Consider the following 17653-nt stretch of genomic DNA (forward strand, 5'->3'; position numbering starts at 1 on the left):
CTGCTCCCCTCAGCAGTGTACTTCGGTCCTTCTGCCTGCTCTGCTCCCCGCTCTGGCTCTGGTGGATTCTCTCACCCTCCCGCGCTTCTGACTGTACCCAGTGCATGTGTAAACAGAACAAACAAACAAAACAAATAAATAAAGAAATAAACATGCCTCTATTAAAAAAAAAAAAAGTTGAAACATAACTTACTAACACTAAAAGGTGGGAATAAAGAACCACTCCAACTAGCCACTACTCAGCTCAAGGAATAATATTTAACATAGCTCACAGGTCCCCCTCTGTTATCTCTCCCCAGATGTAACCCCTATCCTAAATTTTGTTTGTCATTCTCTTACCTTTCAGAGATTTTTTTTGTTTCTGTTTTTTAACATTTATGCATCTCAATAATGTATTGCTGCTTTGCCCTGGGTTGAACCTCATATAAATGGCATCTTAGTTTATATATCCCTCTCTAACTTGCTTCTTACTTCCAACATTTTGTTTTGGAGATTATCCATATTGATGATGCTTATAACTCACTTTCACAGATACATAATATTCCACTGTGTGGTTATATTACCATTTATTTTTGTATTTCCCTGTTAACTAACATGGATTATTTTCAGTGTCTAGCTGTTATGCTTATTCTTTTTTCAAAGGACAATAAACAGATTTTTCTTTATATAAAATTGTTTCCAAGATGTTAAGTTTGTGAATTTAAATTTCAGTGCCTGCATCATACGTTAATTAAAATGTAGTTAAAATATAATTAAAATTTAATTCTCCTAACATTCTTATTTGCTATTTATTATTATCTTCAGGTGAAAACTATTTTATAGGCAATAAAACTGAGTTTCCTAGAAATCATTCAATTCACCCAAGGTCATTAGGAGAGCCACCATTGCAACTCAGCCCAATTCTAAAGTTTGAGTTTCTTCCAGTTCACTCCAAGCCTTAATACTGTATTACGCAGTACTAAGAGCCAAATAGAATGATGTACTATGTGATCTATATATGGATCTATTGTATACTTTATATATTTTTTTTTTTTTAAAGATGACTCATAGAAGCGCGGGAGGGTGAGAGAATATGCTGATCTGCGCGCCATGTGGGACCCTAGCAGCCGGGATCGAACTGCAGAGGCTTATAACCGCTTTTTAATTTTTAATTGTAGTAAAGTGCACATAACAAAATTTACCACCCTAATCATTTTGAAGTACACAGATGAGTAGTGTTCAGTAAATTCACAGCTGTGTAAGCAACCTCCAGGATTCTTACAATTATTTTGTACATCTTATGGGGTACATGTGCAACAGTTTTTCTAGGCCATGGCCTTTGGGGAGAATTGCTAGGGATCCACCTGTGGGTAGAATTGCATGGGTTTCATTAGTTAAGGCTAAAGACTCTTTTCCAAGATGGTCACACCAGCTAATACTCCCATAGGCAATTACTTTTAGGTAATTAAAACATCAAATGCTAAAAAAAAATAAAATAAAATAAGGCCCAAATGTTGAAGGAACAAAGAAGAGAACACAACGAAAAATCTCCTGTTCCCTCACCACCTCATCCCCTCCCCAGATACAGTCACTATTACCAGTTTTTGGTGATTAACCTTCCAGAAATATGCTATTGATATATATTTGTCCCTTTTTCAACAAATGGTGGTATTCTATGCATAGCATTCTGAAACTTGCTTGTTTCTCATTAAAAACCATAGACAATATAACCTTTGGAGCAGATTGCCTGGCTTCATAGACATCTCCATTCAAAATTGGCTGTGACCTTGATTAGGTCATTTAATCTTGCTGTACCTTTTACTCTTTACCTGTAAAACGTGGTAAAAAAAAAACTTAACTCATAAGATTTTTATAAGAAATTAGTTAATAAATATAAAACATTTAAAACTGTGGCTCTTAGGGCCTCCCCGGTGGCGCAGCGGTTGAGCGCTGGGTTGCGAAGCTGCCCGCGGCCTCTGCGGCGCCCGCCCGTTGGATCCCCGGCTGCTCCCGGCCACCGGAGGAGGGTCCCACATGGCGCGCAGACCTCTCCTGCCGCCCGCTGCTCCCCTCAGCAGTGTACTTTGGTCCTTCTGCCTGCTCTGCTCCCCGCTCTGGCTCTGGTGAATTCTCTCACCCTCCCGCGCTTCTGACTGACTGTACCCAGTGCTTGTATAAACAAACAAACAAATAAATAAATGAATGAATAAAATACATGCCTCTTTAAAAAAAAATAAAATAAAATAAAAAACTGTGGCTCTTAGAACTATAACATCAATTTTTTTCTCTCTTTTTGGTTGCCTGGTAATCTATTATATAAATGTACCACAATTTATGTTAATATTTGGTAAACATTTAAATACTTCCCGGAATGTTGCTATAAAAAAAAAAGTACAGCAATAAGTAACATATCGCTTTGCACTTAAACTGTGAGTGCATCTGTAGGATAAAGTCCTACAATTGGAACTGTTAAGTCAAAGACATTATGTGCAGTCATAATTTTAAGCTGTTGGCAAACTGCCTTCAGAGATACATCACGGAGTCTCATATATTAATTTAAAGAGATAGAGAAACTTTGGAAGAGCTCTGGGTAAGATACTTTACCATCCACATGAGTCAGCTAATGCCGGGACAGGGAAAGTGAGAAGTGTAGTTGTGGAGGCAGAACCCACGCGGGTGTCTGGACCTGAAATCCATTTTAACATTTCGTTGCTTTTAGATGCTGCAGTTTGCTTATTTATTTTATTTTATTTTTTAAAGATTTATTTATTTATACAAGCACTGGGTACAGTCAGAAGAGCGGGAGGGTGTGAGAATTCACCGGAGACAGAGCGGGGAGCAGAGCAGGCAGAAGGACCGAGGTACACTGCTGAGGGGAGCAGCGGGCGGCAGGAGAGGTCTGTGCGCCATGTGGGACCCTCCGCGGGTGGCCGGGGAGCAGCCGGGGAGCAGCCGGGGATCGAACCGGCACTGCAGAGGCTGCGGGCAGCTTCGCAACCCAGCGCTCAACCGCTGCGCCACCGGGGAGGCCCCAGTTTGCTTATTTAAAAGTATCAACCTAATATATAATTTCTCATTATTTCTTATTCTTTCCACGGGCTATTTATTGTGCGCTGTTCAGTGACCCCTGGGCAATGCAGACCCGTGTGAGGTTTGCCAAGCGGCAGATCTGTTTTCCAAAATGCTGCACTTAGTACATTGCCTCTAGGGGAGCAAAGTTTCGCCAGTCACGCCCAAGAGATCATTTAGATTACAGGGGAACGAACCTTCGCTCTCGTTCTGTAACCTCGCCTGGACCGGTTGCGCAAACTGGCGGCCGCGAGCAGGACTCGGCCCTTTCAGCCCACAGGAAGCCCGCCTCCTGGGGCCGAGCCGTCATTGGAGGAAGCGGCTGTCACTCACCGGGGCTATAAAACCGCGGAGCCGGCGGCTCTCCCCTCAGGAGGCCCCAGAGCGCGCGGCGCGACTCGAGCCCGGGCGGGGGGACTCTGCGGGAAGCCGGGCTGTTCCTCCGCGGAGAAGAGGGGGGCTCCCTCTCCTCACCTCTCTTCCCCTCCCTGCCGGGCAGGCGCGATGGCGGAAGCCGCGGCGACCGGCGCTGGCGGCGAGGCGATGGCGGCGGCGGAAGGCTCCCTGGGCGCCGCGGGCTTGTCTCTCGGCCGCAGCTTCTCCGGCTACCGGCCCTTCGAGCCCCAGGCGCTGGGCCTCAGCCCGAGCTGGCGGTTGACGGGCTTCTCCGGCATGAAGGGCTGAGGCTGCAAGGTCCCCCAGGAGACGCTGCTCAAACTCCTGGCGGGACTGACGCGGCCCGACCCGCGGCCCCCGCTGGGCCGGGGCCTGGTGGGAGGCCATGAAGAGGCCGCCCAGGAAGCCGGGCTGCCGGCCGGCGCGGAACCCAGCCCAACCTTTCCAGCCTTGGGCATCGGGTTGGACTCCTGTGTCATTCCCCTGCGGCACGGGGGCCTGTCGCTGGTCCAGACCACGGACTTCTTTTACCCCTTGGTGGAAGATCCCTACATGATGGGGCGCATCGCCTGTGCCAATGTGCTGAGCGACCTGTATGCCCTGGGCATCACTGAGTGCGACAACATGTTGATGTTACTCAGCGTCAGCCAGAGTATGACTGAGGAGGAACGAGAAAAGGTAACACCGCTCATGATCAAAGGCTTTCGGGATGCTGCTGAGGAAGGAGGAACGGCAGTAACTGGTGGGCAAACAGTGGTAAACCCTTGGATTATCGTCGGTGGAGTTGCCACTGTGGTATGTCAGCCAAATGAGTTCATAATGCCTGACAGTGCCGTTGTTGGGGATGTGCTGGTGTTAACCAAACCCTTAGGAACTCAGGTTGCTGTCAATGCCCACCAATGGCTGGATAATCCTGAAAGGTGGAATAAGATCAAGATGGTGGTCTCCAAAGAAGAGGTAGAGCTGGCCTATCAGGAGGCCATGTTCAACATGGCTACCCTAAACAGAACTGCTGCAGGGCTAATGCACACGTTTAATGCCCATGCAGCCACAGATATCACAGGCTTTGGCATTCTAGGACACTCTCAGAATCTCGCAAAACAACAAAGAAATGAAGTGTCTTTTGTCATTCATAATCTGCCAATCATAGCCAAGATGGCTGCTATCAGCAAAGCCAGTGGGCGCTTTGGCCTCCTTCAAGGAACCTCAGCAGAAACTTCGGGGGGATTACTGATTTGTCTGCCGAGAGAACAAGCAGCTCGCTTTTGTTCTGAAATCAAATCTTCCAAGTACGGAGAGGGCCACCAAGCATGGATCGTCGGCATTGTGGAAAAGGGAAACCGAACTGCCAGGATTATCGACAAGCCTCGAGTTATTGAAGTCCTACCTCGTGGGGCCACTGCTACTGCTCTTGCTCCTGACAATTCTAATGCCTCCTCTGAGCCTAGTTCATGAGATGGAATAGAAGAGGAAGTCTGGACTTCAGAGCTGTTGTGCACAATCATGAAGGATCCTCAAAAGTTGAATTTAAGAAGTTTCCAAAGAAGGCTGCCTGCATAGTAATTCCAGCTGCCCTTTACAGGTGATTTGAATCAGCCCATCAAAAGCTGCACATTCCAAGATCAGAAGTAACGATTTGGACTGGGGTGGGGTGGGGGGTGTTCATCTCTTGCATAGAAGAGGAGCAGAAAAACCTGTTGCCTCTTTCTAAGAGCAAGATGGGCCTATTCAGGTTTGAGGGTTTTTTTTCTTGGCACTGAGTTGATTCATTTCTGCACAGGGAGTGAGGTTGTTAAAATTACATATACACAAAAAAATAAATTCTAAAATGAAAAAGTTTAGATCAGAAGCAAATAAGTTTGGACCAATATTGTTGATAAATCTAAATTGTTAAGAGAGATCTTATAATGCAATGTCAATTCTTCATTAGATTTTTCTGAAATGTCTCTTTCTTGCTCTGGACAAGAATTGAGCAGCTTGTCCAATGACTGGGAAAGGAAGACCTGTAACCATCTGACTTGGCCTCTGTTAATGATGTCTCTCCTACTAAACCCCTTTAAGGACTGGGAGAGGCAGAGCAAGCCCCAGAGTCCAGGCCTTAATGGTCATTAATATGTTAAATCTTGTGATGAAAATTCCTCGTGATTTAACCAATAAAAGAGTAATTTCCAGTAAAATAAAAAGGATTTGTTGAAAAATTCTTCTGGTAAATGTGTGGATCCTTGGGATTCTGAATCTTTTACGTGCTCACAGAATAAATCAGTTAATACATTTGAGTCTGGCAAAGTGGAGAGTCAGTGTTTTCCCTGATCTCAGAGCAGGGGATTTAACACACACATTTAGAGTGGCACCTTCTCCCTAAGTTTACAGCAAAGGACTCAAAACACGAATAAACCCCAAGGACTAAAGGGTGGGAGAGTATTAATAGCAAAGGAAAGGCGTCAGCAATTCCTGGGAGATGGGGAGTAGGTAAAAGAGGAGTAACCGACAGCAGACTAGAGGAACCCAAATTGTCAATGCCTTCAGAGTTGGGGAATACTAACAAGAAGCAAGGAGCTATGTTCCAGTGTGCTGGGATGGTGGCATCAAAGGTCAAGGGTGGGGATAAAAACATACTGGGTGAAAGTTCATACACAGGGTAATCAGATCTTTGAAGTTCTTGAACCTTTCCATGTCACACAGCCAGATGACTGCCTCTCACCTCTGTAGGTACTCCAGAGTTAGGGACACCAAGCCCAATGAGAAAGGAATGGGACTAAAAACAGGAGAGTTAAAACTGAAAGAGAGACTGCCCAGGCCCTTCCACAGCCTAGCAATTAAGAACACTGTCCAGGAAGCTTCCACGGCCCATCTCTGATTCAACTGGGAGTTAACCAGTCCTCTGGAGAAGCATTCCCAGAAAGGAGACCTATAATATAAACATTTCAGGAGCTCCTAGTGAGACTGCACACTCGGAAACCTCCCAGATGAAAAGCCTCACTCAAGCATATTATTAAGCTTTTTAATGCCTCATTCTTAAATATGAGCAGTCAAGGATCTCCAGACTTTGAGGCAAACCTCCCAACCTGAGAGAAGCTAAAGCAAACGGAAAAATCAAGAGAAAGGAGACACTACAGGGAAAAAAAAAGTTCATAAAAAGACAATAAACAAAGCACTTAGGAAATAAAAATAGGGCCTCCTTGGTGGCGCAGGTGTTAAAGACACAGTGCTAACAAGCTATCAAGAACCACTGCAATATGAGTTTGATCCCCGGCCAGGGAGCTACCCACATGGCGCAGCAGACCTCTCCTGTCTTGCCCATTGCTCCCCTCAGCAGTGTATTTCGGTAGTTCCTCCTGTTCTGCTCCCCACTCTGTCTCTGGTGAATCCTCTCACTGTCCCCCGCCCACACACCTCTAGCCCACACCCCAGTTCTTGTATGCATAAATAGATAAATCTTTTTTAAAAATAAAAATATATTTTTCAGTAGAAGACTTAGAAAGTTGAGGATATTTATCAGAAAATTGAATCCAAAATGTACAATAGGAGAAAAAATGAAAATCAGAGATGAGTCAGGAGTTTCAGCCTCGAAGAAGCATTCCAGAAAGAGGCAATAAAGCAGATGGAAGAAAGAAAATTAGCAAATAATAATACAAGAAAGTTTTCTAAAATATAACGTTTGTCTTAGAAACCTCTTGAATTCCCAGCATAGTGAATGAAAAATGATCTACATACCTAGTAACAGAAAATATTTACATGATAAATTCTCTTAGCCAAGGCACTTCTAAGTGTTTTATATGTATTAACTCATTTAAACATTCAGCAATTCCAATTTGCAAATGAAGAGGCCTCTGAGGTACAGGGAGACTAAGAAATAATGTTGCACAGTCTCCTAGGCAGTCTGCCTCCAGAGTCTCTAATCTCTATGCTCTCCTTAAATCTTGGGGGAGAGGAAGATCACATACAAAGCTTTCAAGATAAGAATGCTACCAGTCCTCTCAATGGCAAATTGGAAGCTAAAAGACAATGAAGCAATGCCTTCAAAATTCCAAGGGTAAAAGGTTTTCTACAGAAAATTCTAAACCTGACTACATTTTTCAAATAAAGGTATCAAGGTATCAAAGTGGCTTCATCTTTGTACTCTTTCGCAAGAGACTACTGGAAAATGTAGTTCAGGAAAACAAGGGAGCAAGCCAAGAGGAAAACATGGGGTCTGCAAACTCAACCCAGTACAGGAGAAGGTGAAGGAGGTCTCAAGGGAACAGCTACATAGGAGTCCTAGAGAACAATCAGGTCCACTCTAGACAGAGTCTGTGAGGCTTCCAGGAAAGGGAAAATTGGATAGTCTTGATACATTGAATTGTGTGAAAAAATTGATGAAAATATGTAAAATGAATGATAATAACATAGAAAATTAGCAAATGAAAAAAGAGCATTTATCAAAACTCCAGCCAAAAATTAACCTTGTATAACAAATGAAACAAAATCATACAGTATTATGCAACAAATATTTACTTAGTTAATATAAATACTATCCAAATAATGGCAAGTCAATCAGTTTTGCTCCTGCTCAAAGTTCTTAAATAGATTTTCACAAAACTTCTGCTACATATCACCAATTTCATCATATGGCACTCTCCCTACCCCTCTCAATAAACTCTTGCTCATTAGCCTTTCTACTCCATGTCGAACAAATCAAAACCCTTTGTGTTTGTGCCCTTTGTCTGGCACCTCAATCAGGCTCTCCACTTAGCTGGCACACACTCAGTCTCAGTCCTGTCTCAGTTCAAATTAAACCTCTTCATAAAAGTCCTCTCTGACCTTAGCCAATACGTAGCAACTCTCCAACTCATCACCCTGTATATATTGACTTCACAGCTTGCCTAAACTGTAATTATCTTGAGACTGTATTAGTTTACTCTATAATTGTCCCTTTCTGCTAGCAGAACACGTCAAGGTGGCAGGGGATGTTGTGTCTCCATGACCTACAAGTATCTGGTCCATAGTTATGCTCAGAATATATGGCATGAATGAGGGAGGTCCCCCTGGGGGGCCTAGCACTATATTCACACATTCCTTGTTCTTGGTGTCTCCTAGTGGTGGAAGCTGGTAGTACCAATCCCTGAAGACCAGACTGGAGGAGAAATCTGTGCCTTGGACCTGGCTGCTTGCTTACACATTTCTCTAGCTGGTTCATTTTTTAACTCGGGGCAGGCATTTTAAAAGGGGAGAAAAATGATTGGATGCTTCCCTGTCTTGGGTTCTCTTAATTTACCTAAAAACAAGAGTTGAGATCAAGGTCAACATCCAAGTTTTCTTTGGAGAGGAGCTGGCAGCAAAAGGGACGTACTAGCAGGTGGAGATACAAAGCTTTGGGTAAAAATCAGAACAGAATCACAGGCACAAACAGAGGTAAGAAAAGCATTGGAGGAATGGGCCTCCCTGGTGGTGCAAGGGGTTAAGTCTCAACACTATGAAGCTATCAGCAGCCACTGCAGCATGAGTTCAATCCCCAGCCAGGGAGCTGACCCACATGGCACAGCAGACCTCTCCTTTCTCACCCACTTCTCCCCTCAGCAGTGTATTTCAATACCCTCAGCAGTGTATTTCAATAGATTCACCTGTTCTGCTCCCCTCTCTGTCTCTGATGAATCCTCTCGCCCTCCATACCTCTGACTTACACCCCAGTTCTTCTACGCATAAATAAACAAAATAAATGTTAAAAAAACAAAACAGCAACGTGTGTGGATCTACCTCCAATAAGAACAGCACTGTGGAAGATGCTGGGGATGCAGCCATGAACACAATACATATTGTTCCAGTCATCTCAGAAAACACATCAAGGGTCCTTGGAGACCACTTGGGCCAATAAGAAATCTTCCCAAGGAATGGTGGATAGGTTCCCAATCACCTAGCTCCTAGCTTCCCAGCACACACTATTGTCTCTGGACCACTGACTGGCCCAGGTTTCCCCATCCCAACACCACCCACCGAACTGACAGGCCCCAGTTACTTTGTTCTCCAGCCACTGCTGCCTCATCCACTCAGGGTTTTCCAAGCACCCTTACTGGGACCAGTCATATTAGCTTGGCTCTAGTGGGGGAAGGTGCCAAACTCTTGAGTAGCAGAGGGCGTCTCTGTGCATTCACATTCCATGTCCATTTGTCTTGTCATGAAACATTTCTTAGCCTGCACTGAAACACCTTTGGTCTGAAAAGACCAGGAAACCCTGTCTTGGGAAATAGGTTTATAAAGGGATAGTCACAAGTATGAACCGAAAAACAAGACCAAGCACACTGAGTCCCTGATCAAAGCAGGGAGGTGGGGCTGCTGAGATGTGTCAGGACAATAAAGAAAATTGGATACGGGCATTGGAGGTGTGGGAAAAGCCTAGAATGAGGCATCCAGATGATGGGGCCAATCATATGTTCAGATCTGTTCCCCTCTCCCTCATGAGGGCCTCTTCTACTCCCTTAGCTCAGTGTTGTGGAGAGCTGAGTCAGGTTAGTCTTTAGAGGATGATGCCACAAAGCAAAGAACTAAGATGTCTCTGCAGGATGCTTTACAAGAGCTTTGAGCTCTGCCAGGGATCTGCTAGGGGGGGAGCAGGCAGTCCCAGAGAGTGCCTCCTCTTTCCTGTCAGTCCCCATGAACCATATGACCTGTGAGTTCTAGAAATCCTGGTCACTGACTGTTCAAAAATCTGAGATGCAGAACTCCTTAGAAAGTTGTTCTCCAGTGGTGTTTTATATTTCAGTAAAAGAGTTTTGGTTCCTGTCTGGAAAAGCTTAGCAAACACCAGGGAAGATGCTAGGGGAGGTGCTAGGCTCCTAAAAGTTCAGTTGCCCAGGCCATAAAGGCAGCCCAGTACTCTGAACTTCAGATCTGTATGTCCACCTGTCTCCAGACAGCATCTGGCTCTCCTAGAGGCAGCTGGGACTCAATATGTTCCAAACTAAATTCATCATCTTTTCTCCCACCCCAACTCCCAGCTATGTATGCCTTCATTTCAGCAAGTGGCCAAATTATGCATGCATTTACTCAAGTCAGAAATCCAGGAGTAGGGCCTCCCCGGTGGCACAGCAGTTGAGCGCTGGGTTGCAAAGCTGCCCGTAGCTTCTGCCGTGCGGGTTCAATCCCCGGCGGCTCCCCGGCCACCGGAGGAGGGTCCCACATGGCGCGCAGACCTCTCCTGCCGCCTGCTGCTCCCCTCAGCAGTGTGCTTCGGTCCTTCTGCCTGCTCTGCTCCCTGCTGTGGCTCTGGTGAATTCTCTCACCCTCCCGCGCTTCTGACTGTACCCAGTGCTTGTATGTATGTATGTATGTATGTATGTATGTATGTATGTATGTATCAATCAATAAATAAATAAATCTTAAAAAAAAAAAAAAGAAATCCAGGAGTGACCCAGAACTCCCTCATTTCTCCCATATCCAACTTTCATATTGCCTAACTCAGTGGTGAATTGCGTGTTCTCCTCTAATTTTACAGTTCACAGCCTCCCAATCAGATGTTCACTCTTTCTGGAACATGTTCCTCTCAGCCTCCATGTCACTACACTCTGCCAACTTTCCTCCTGCCTCACCTGCCTCTCCTCCACTCTACTACTAAATGTCGGAGTACTCTAAACCTTGGTCTATCTACCTGGATTCTTGTATTATTCTCCAATTCCATGACTTTAAATGACATACTGCAAAATCTGGATCTCTAGCCCTAATTTCTCCTCTAACCCTTAAGCTCATAAATCTACCTGCCAATTTGACGTGTTCAATCTTGCACCTCCTCCCCCTCATCCCAATAGGAGTCACCATCCATCCACCAAGTTGTCTGACATTCAAAACTTGTAAGTCAGGTTTGAATTTACCCTTCATCCCATCCTGCTACTTCAAAATCAACAAAGCCTATAGCTCTACGTCCAAAATACGTCTCCATACATTCAACTCCCTCCATCTTCAACCATCAGCCTGGCCCAAGTCCCCGTCTCTTTTGCTTGGACAAATGCAGTAATTCATCTCCCTGCTTCTACTCTTGTCCTCCTCCATTCATTCTTAAAACAGCAGCCAGCGGGGTCATAAATACAAAGTATGAACCTATGACTCCCCTGTCCAAAGCCCTTCAAATGGTTTCCATAATTCTTTTTTTTTAAATATTTTTATGTATTTGTTTATTTATTTATTTGTTTGTTTGTTTGTTTATACATGCACTGGGTACAGTCAGAAGCGCGGGAGGGTGAGAGAATTCACTAGAGCCAGAGCGGGGAGCAGAGCAGGCAGAAGGACAGAAGCACACAGCTGGGGGGAGCAGCGGGCGGCAGGAGAGGTCTGCGCGCCATGTGGGACCCTCCTCTGGTGGCCGGGGAGCAGCCGGGGATCGCACCGGCGCTCAACCGCTGCGCCACCAGGGAGGCCGTTTACTGGAATCTTTTTAAAGAAAAGACATATCCTTTCAGAATGCAGTCATAGTAGTAAACCAAATGGTAACAACAAAAATTATTCCAGGGGCCTCCCTGGTGGTGCAAGGGTTAAGACACAACCCGTGAAGCTGTCCGCAGCCTCTGCAGCATGAGTTCGATCCCTGGCCAGGGAGGTGACCCACATGGCGAGGCAGACCTCTCCTGCCGCCCGCTGCTCCCCTCAGCAGTGTACTTCGGTCCTTCTGCCTGTTCTGCTCCCCACTCTGTCTCTGGTGAATCCGCTCACCCTCCCGCGCCTCTGACCTGTACCTCAGCTCTTGTATAAAAATAAATAAATCTTAAAAAAATAAATAAATAGTATTTATGACCATCAGAGGCAATCCAGTGTAGGGGCCAATAACAAATTCTAGACCCAAACTGCCTGGATCTGAAACTTGACTAGCCATTGAGTTAAATCACTTAATCCTCGGTTTCCTTATCTGTAAAATGGGAATAATAATACTATCATCACCTACCTCATTGGGTTGTTGTCAGGATTAAATGAGTTGCTGTGGAGATTAAATATGTGAAGTGCTTGAAACAGCTACTCTAGGCCCAGCTCCTTGGCAAGGCCTCGCTGGAACCCGAAGGCATCCTGCGTCCTTCGGGCGTTCTTGGGTCCTGACAATTCCTCTCTCTTAAACCCTCCGCCGCTGGGGTTCTCCACTGAGCGACGCGCGCCCGCACCCCGCGACTTCGCTTTGGCGCCATCTGGCGCCCAACAAGAGCAGTGACGCGCCTGCGCCCGCCCGCCTTCTGCCTTTTTCGCGTTCCTCTGAGGGAATAATCTGGCAGCGACACCTTTAAGGCGCTTGACCAAAACCAAGAATTACCGGGTCCGGACTAGGTGCGCGCGCCTGAAGCTCTCTCAGATTGGTCCAATCTGGAAAGGGGGCGGGCTCTATGAAATTCCACGGAAGTAATTGGTCTTCCCTGCGGCGCCGCCGCGCTCGCTGGCGACTGTGATTGGCCAAGGGCTCCGGAGGCGGGCTGTCGCGGTGGGCGCGGGGATCTCCTGGGCAGTCCCGGGCGCGGCACCGCGGCCACAATGTCCGCGGCGGGCGGGGAGACTCGTGGGGACTCGCGGGAGGAGGGCGCTGCTGCCGCCGCGCCGTTCAGCTTCAGCCCGGAGCCCACGCTCGAGGATATGTAAGCCGCTCTTGCCCAGTCCGCGGGGGAGATCGCCGCCCTTCTCCCTTTTTCTGGGGAGGGTCCCTCCACGTGGGCTGGAAGAAAGCAGCGTCTGTTTCCGGGCCCTGCACTCCTGGCGCACCGGGGAGAACTTTGCAATCTCATCTGCAGAATGGGCTTGGCAGTGTATACCCGAGGCAGGGCAACGGCGATCCCCAGTGAGCAATAGTAGAATCACCCCTCAGCTCTGCCCAGGTGAAATACCGGAGTCGGATGCTGCTTCTGCCCGGCCTCTGCCTTCCAGGAGTGGGTGATAAGACGGGGCATATGCAGGACTGAGAGGTGGGAGACATTACTCCCTGCTGGAGGAAATCAAGGAAGGCTTCTTATGACGGATGCGCTCCTTGCTGTACCCTATAAAGCTTGGTAGAATTTAGATATGCCAGTATCCGTAGAGATACGGATATTCCCGGCGGAGGAAACTGCAGAAGCAGCAGCAGGAGGTGGAATAATGAAGAGGGTATTGTTAACTTTCGGTAGTTTGGGGTGTCTCTAGGGGCACACCCATTTTATAGATGAGAAAACCAGGTCCCCTAGAGAAGAAATGATTTGCTTAAGGCCATCCAAAGAATTAGGTGAATTCCTTTATTACATGCTGCCCCTCTTCCCCCTCCCCCATTAATAACACAGCAGGACCTGCCTGGGCCCTACCTCTCATCCTAATCTTGGGACCTGGGCTTTCTCCCCTTTCTCCTCTTCCAGCCGCCGTCTCCATGCAGAGTTTGCTGCTGAAAGAGACTGGGACCAGTTCCACCAGCCTCGGAACCTTCTCCTGGCCTTAGTAGGGGAAGTGGGAGAGCTGGCAGAGCTCTTGTGAGTAGACAGAACATTTCCTATCTCTGTGGTATGGAAGAAGGGAGGGTTTATTTGATCCTCAAATAAGAGGATTGCTTTAACTCTCTTCGCTCCCAAATTCTGTTCTGGTGCTGGGGATACCTAAATGACTGAATCTTCCTGGTCCTTTCAGGGATATGAACCCTGAAAGATAGAACAAGGGTTAGGAAGTCATGGAGTATGATTAGACAATCTGATCAGATCCGAGTGGTAGAATGACCCTTGTGTCTGCAGGGTGGATGGATCACCGAGCAAATTGGGGCAGGGGAGGCTACTAAGGAAACTGGTGCATATTAGGCAAGACCAGGGCAGTCACCATGGGATGGAGAAACTAAGGCACAGAGATGTGTGCCTGCTGTGTGCAAGCTGTTCATTCATGACGGGTTTATGAGTGTCATCTGGCTGCTAGGTCTTCTACCATCAAAGAATATGACCTTGAACAAGATAGTGCAAGGATACTGGCAATAAGTAGGCAAATTTGTTTGAAAAGATCTGCTGTTACAACAAGTTCTATGAAGAAAATAACACCAGGTGATGAAAAGGTAGCAAAGGGAGAAGGCTCTTCTGAGGAGGTGGCAGCCATGGGAAAATTCTAAGGGTGGAGAGGAGGGGGCGGAGCATTCCACGCAGGAGTTTTAAGTGCAAAGCTTTTATGCCAGGTCTGTTTGCAAGACACAAAGTGGCTTTAGATGGGGAGAGGGGAGAGTAGTAGACAAAGACAGGGGCAAGAATCAGCTCATGCAGAACCTGGAGGAGTTTGGGGAAGGTATAGCAAGAGAGGCACAAAATGTAATTAATGCTTTTAAGAGATGGCACAGAGTAAGGGTGGGTACAGGGCAGACTTCTACAGTGGCATAGGTCTGAGGTGGTAGTGGCTCAGTCTTTAGAGAAGTAGAATTGGATCTCAACAAGTGAAAAGTTCTCTTGGCATAGAGAGAGACACAGCTTTGGGTGAATCATCTGCTCGGGTGTCATGCCTTACCCCGACTGCCTAGGGCCCAGAAGGGTTGAGTTAACCTTGGAGGAACTTCTAGGAGGTAGGAGTTCATTGCTATAAGAACTGGGTGCTCTTAAGAGAGCCAGGGCCCATTGTCCTAGCTAGCATCGCTGTGTGTACCTATCTGTATGTTCTACCCCCAGTCAGTGGAAGCCCGATGAGGAGGCTGGCCCCCAAGCCTGGCCCCCCAAGGAACGGGCAGCCCTTCAAGAGGAGCTTAGTGATGTCCTCATCTACCTGGTAGCATTAGCAGCCCGCTGCCGTGTGGATCTGCCCCAAGCAGTCCTTGCCAAGATGGACATCAACCGGCGACGTTACCCAGTACATCTGTCCCGCGGCTCTGCCCGCAAGTATACAGACTTGCCCCATGGGGTCACCTCCAAAGACCAGGCTGTGAGGCCTGCAGACCTTACCTGTGAGCCTACGGGCCAAGCCTCAACCTAGAACATGGGCACAGAACCTGAACTCAGCATGGCATCTGAGGAGCAGAGGGTGGCCCGGCCGTGGAAGCTCTTCTAATCCTTTCCTAACTGATCATGGGTCTGGCAGCCCCACTTCCAGAGGTCTCAGGCCCAGAAATCTCCAGAAGACAGCTTCATTTTCTCTCTCAATAAAACAGTTTTGGTTAGCAATTTCCAGATTCTTCCTGGAGTGGTGGGGGGCAGGGAGGGGGAGGCTGTGTCCCAGAAGGTGCCAAAGAGGGGTGCCTTTGGGTTCAACTCCTGTGTATATTGTACCTTCTTCCTTTGGGGCAGAGAAATTTGAGTTCTAGCAATTCACTGTGAGATTTCCTGCAAGGTCCTTTCCTATTCAGGCTTCTAAAGGAGTTTGGAGGCTATGTGTAGTGCTGGTTAAGAATCCACATTTTGGGGCCTCCCCTGGTGGCACAGCAGTTGAGTGCTAGGTGCGAGGCTGCCCGCAGCCTCTGCAGCGCCAGTTCGATCCCCGGCCACTGGCGAGGGTCCCACAAAAAAAAAAAAAAGAATCCACATTCTGGAGCTAGCATTTCTGGGTTCGAGTACCATTAGTGATACTTAGCTGGATGGTGTTGTTCAAATCACTTCTGCACTTCAGCTTGCTCATATGTAAAATAAATAGTATCTGGGCCTCCCCGGTGGCGCAGCGGTTGAGTGCTGGGTTGCGAAGCTCCCCGCGGCCTCTGCGGCGCCGGTTCGATCCCCAGCTGCTCCCCGGCCACCGGAGGAGGGTCCCGCGTGGCACGCAGACCTCCCCTGCCGCCCGCTGCTCCCCTCAGCATGTACTTCGGTCCTTCTGCCTGCTCTGCTCCCCGCTCTGGCTCTGGTGAATTCTCTCACCCTCCCGCGCTTCTGACTGTACCCAGTGCTTGTATGAATAAATAAATAAATCTTAAAAAAAAAAATTAAAAATAAATTTAAAAAAAAAAATAAAATAAAATAAAATAAATAGTATCTACCTGATAGGGTTGTAAGGTTTAAGTGAGCTATTATAAGAAGAATGCTTAGCACAGGGCCTGGCACTTAATAGGTACTATGTAAGCTTGCTGCTGTTACTGCCAGTTTGCCTTTCAACTCAGAAATTCTAAGGGTTCAGAGCAGGAAACAACAGTTAAGCCAGACCTGGGACCTAGAACTCAGCCTTAGACCCTGGGTCCCCAGCACTGAGAGCCCTCAGCCCCTCTTCCCAGCACCTAACACAAACTGGGGTCACGTGTCTGATATGGAGAACAGGGCTTCCTCTCTTCTTGCATTTGGGCCCTTAGACTCCTCCCCCACCCTCCCAAGGCCAATTTCTTATTCCACCTGTACACTCAAAGATAGTGTTGGGTGTATATGATTTACCTTTACTTTACCTCCCTTCTTGGATAAGGGGCCTGCCTCTCTCACAGGGTGGGGTAGTGCAGGGGAAAAGACCATTTAGACTACTTTTACTGCCCCTCTAAGCCTGTTTCATCATTAGTAAAATGAGGCATTCCCCTTTACTGACCTTATTCCTCCTAACCAGTGATCTCTCTTTCTAGGTAAAACAGTCCAGATTGGAACTGCTTCAGCTTTATATTCCCAAACCCACCTTTTTTCTCCCTGCCAGTGACAGGGCCTGATTTCATTTCCCTTTCCTTGATCACTAATCTCCCCTCTGTCGAATCAACTTCTCTTTCCAGTAGCCCTTCCCACCAGCCTCATACTCTCACAGCCAAGCCTCTTGAAGAAGAGATGTTTCAGTCATCCACTCTGCTTCCCCCTCCTCCCAGTTATACCCTAGTCCACTCAAGGCTGACTCTCACCCCAGCCCTCCACTGAAACTACTTTGCACTTTCCCCAAACAGTGGACACCAGAGCGGCATCTGACTGAGCAAGACAGTTCTAGTTTTCTTCCGACCTCTGTTCTTTCACAGATACCCTTCTTGGGTATCCTCTTCAGGACATGGCATCTTGCACCATAAAGCTCATCCCCAAGCTCTTTTGAGTCACTCCCTAGCCCCCCATCCACCTCCCACCCAGATTGGGGTGTAACCACTGCCCCCACTTCAATTCCTGCCCTGCTCATGCAGTGCCCCCGTTTCAGTGTCACTGCCTAAGAAATGAAGACAGCCCCATCTCATTTCCCTGTCGCCAGGTCCACTCTTAACACCTATGGCTTCTAGCTCCTACTGTCAAGTCTACCCTTCCCCTTCCAGTCTGCCAAGGTTTCTTTGCTGCTTTGGATCCTTTAGCCTTGCTTCCAAAGTCCCTAGTGGTTTATTTCCTGCCCACCACCATCCTCCCCGCCCCCCATTTCT

At 47.3% G+C, this 17653-nt stretch overlaps 3 protein-coding genes across 3 annotated transcripts in view; 2 read left to right on the forward strand and 1 right to left on the reverse strand.

The window, feature by feature from the left end:
* ITGAL (integrin subunit alpha L) overlaps positions 1-12578 on the reverse strand; it is a 71240-nt gene extending 58662 nt beyond the window's left edge. Inside the window, exon 1 of the mRNA XM_054693740.1 lies at positions 12350-12578. The gene's annotated coding sequence lies outside the window, so the exon portion shown is untranslated. The remainder of the gene's footprint in view (positions 1-12349) is intronic.
* SEPHS2 (selenophosphate synthetase 2) lies at positions 3445-5710 on the forward strand. The gene has a single exon (XM_037504539.2). It carries the CDS (start codon positions 3553-3555, stop codon positions 4897-4899), a length of 1347 nt encoding a protein of 448 aa, XP_037360436.1. The 5' UTR covers positions 3445-3552; the 3' UTR covers positions 4900-5710.
* A 343-nt stretch (positions 12579-12921) lies between the features above and the next one.
* Positions 12922-16017, forward strand: DCTPP1 (dCTP pyrophosphatase 1). The gene is made up of 3 exons (XM_037504541.2): positions 12922-13022; positions 13767-13877; positions 15039-16017. Exons 1-3 carry the CDS (start codon positions 12922-12924, stop codon positions 15337-15339), a joined length of 513 nt encoding a protein of 170 aa, XP_037360438.1. The 3' UTR covers positions 15340-16017.
* The last annotated feature ends 1636 nt before the right edge of the window (positions 16018-17653 follow it).

The sequence above is a fragment of the Talpa occidentalis genome, unplaced genomic scaffold, assembly GCF_014898055.3.
Source record: "Talpa occidentalis isolate TD23 unplaced genomic scaffold, MPIMG_talOcc4v2.1 talOcc4.12, whole genome shotgun sequence".
NCBI lineage: Eukaryota > Metazoa > Chordata > Mammalia > Eulipotyphla > Talpidae > Talpa > Talpa occidentalis.

Excerpts from the sequence above, each read along its gene's own strand:
- DCTPP1 (XM_037504541.2), top strand. The coding sequence starts at position 12,922 with ATGTCCGCGGCGGGCGGGGAGACTCGTGGGGACTCGCGGGAGGAGGGC. Across the intron at positions 13,023-13,766 it reads GAGCCCACGCTCGAGGATAT|CCGCCGTCTCCATGCAGAGT; the intron begins GTAAGCCGCTCT and ends CTCCTCTTCCAG. Across the intron at positions 13,878-15,038 it reads GGAGAGCTGGCAGAGCTCTT|TCAGTGGAAGCCCGATGAGG; the intron begins GTGAGTAGACAG and ends TTCTACCCCCAG.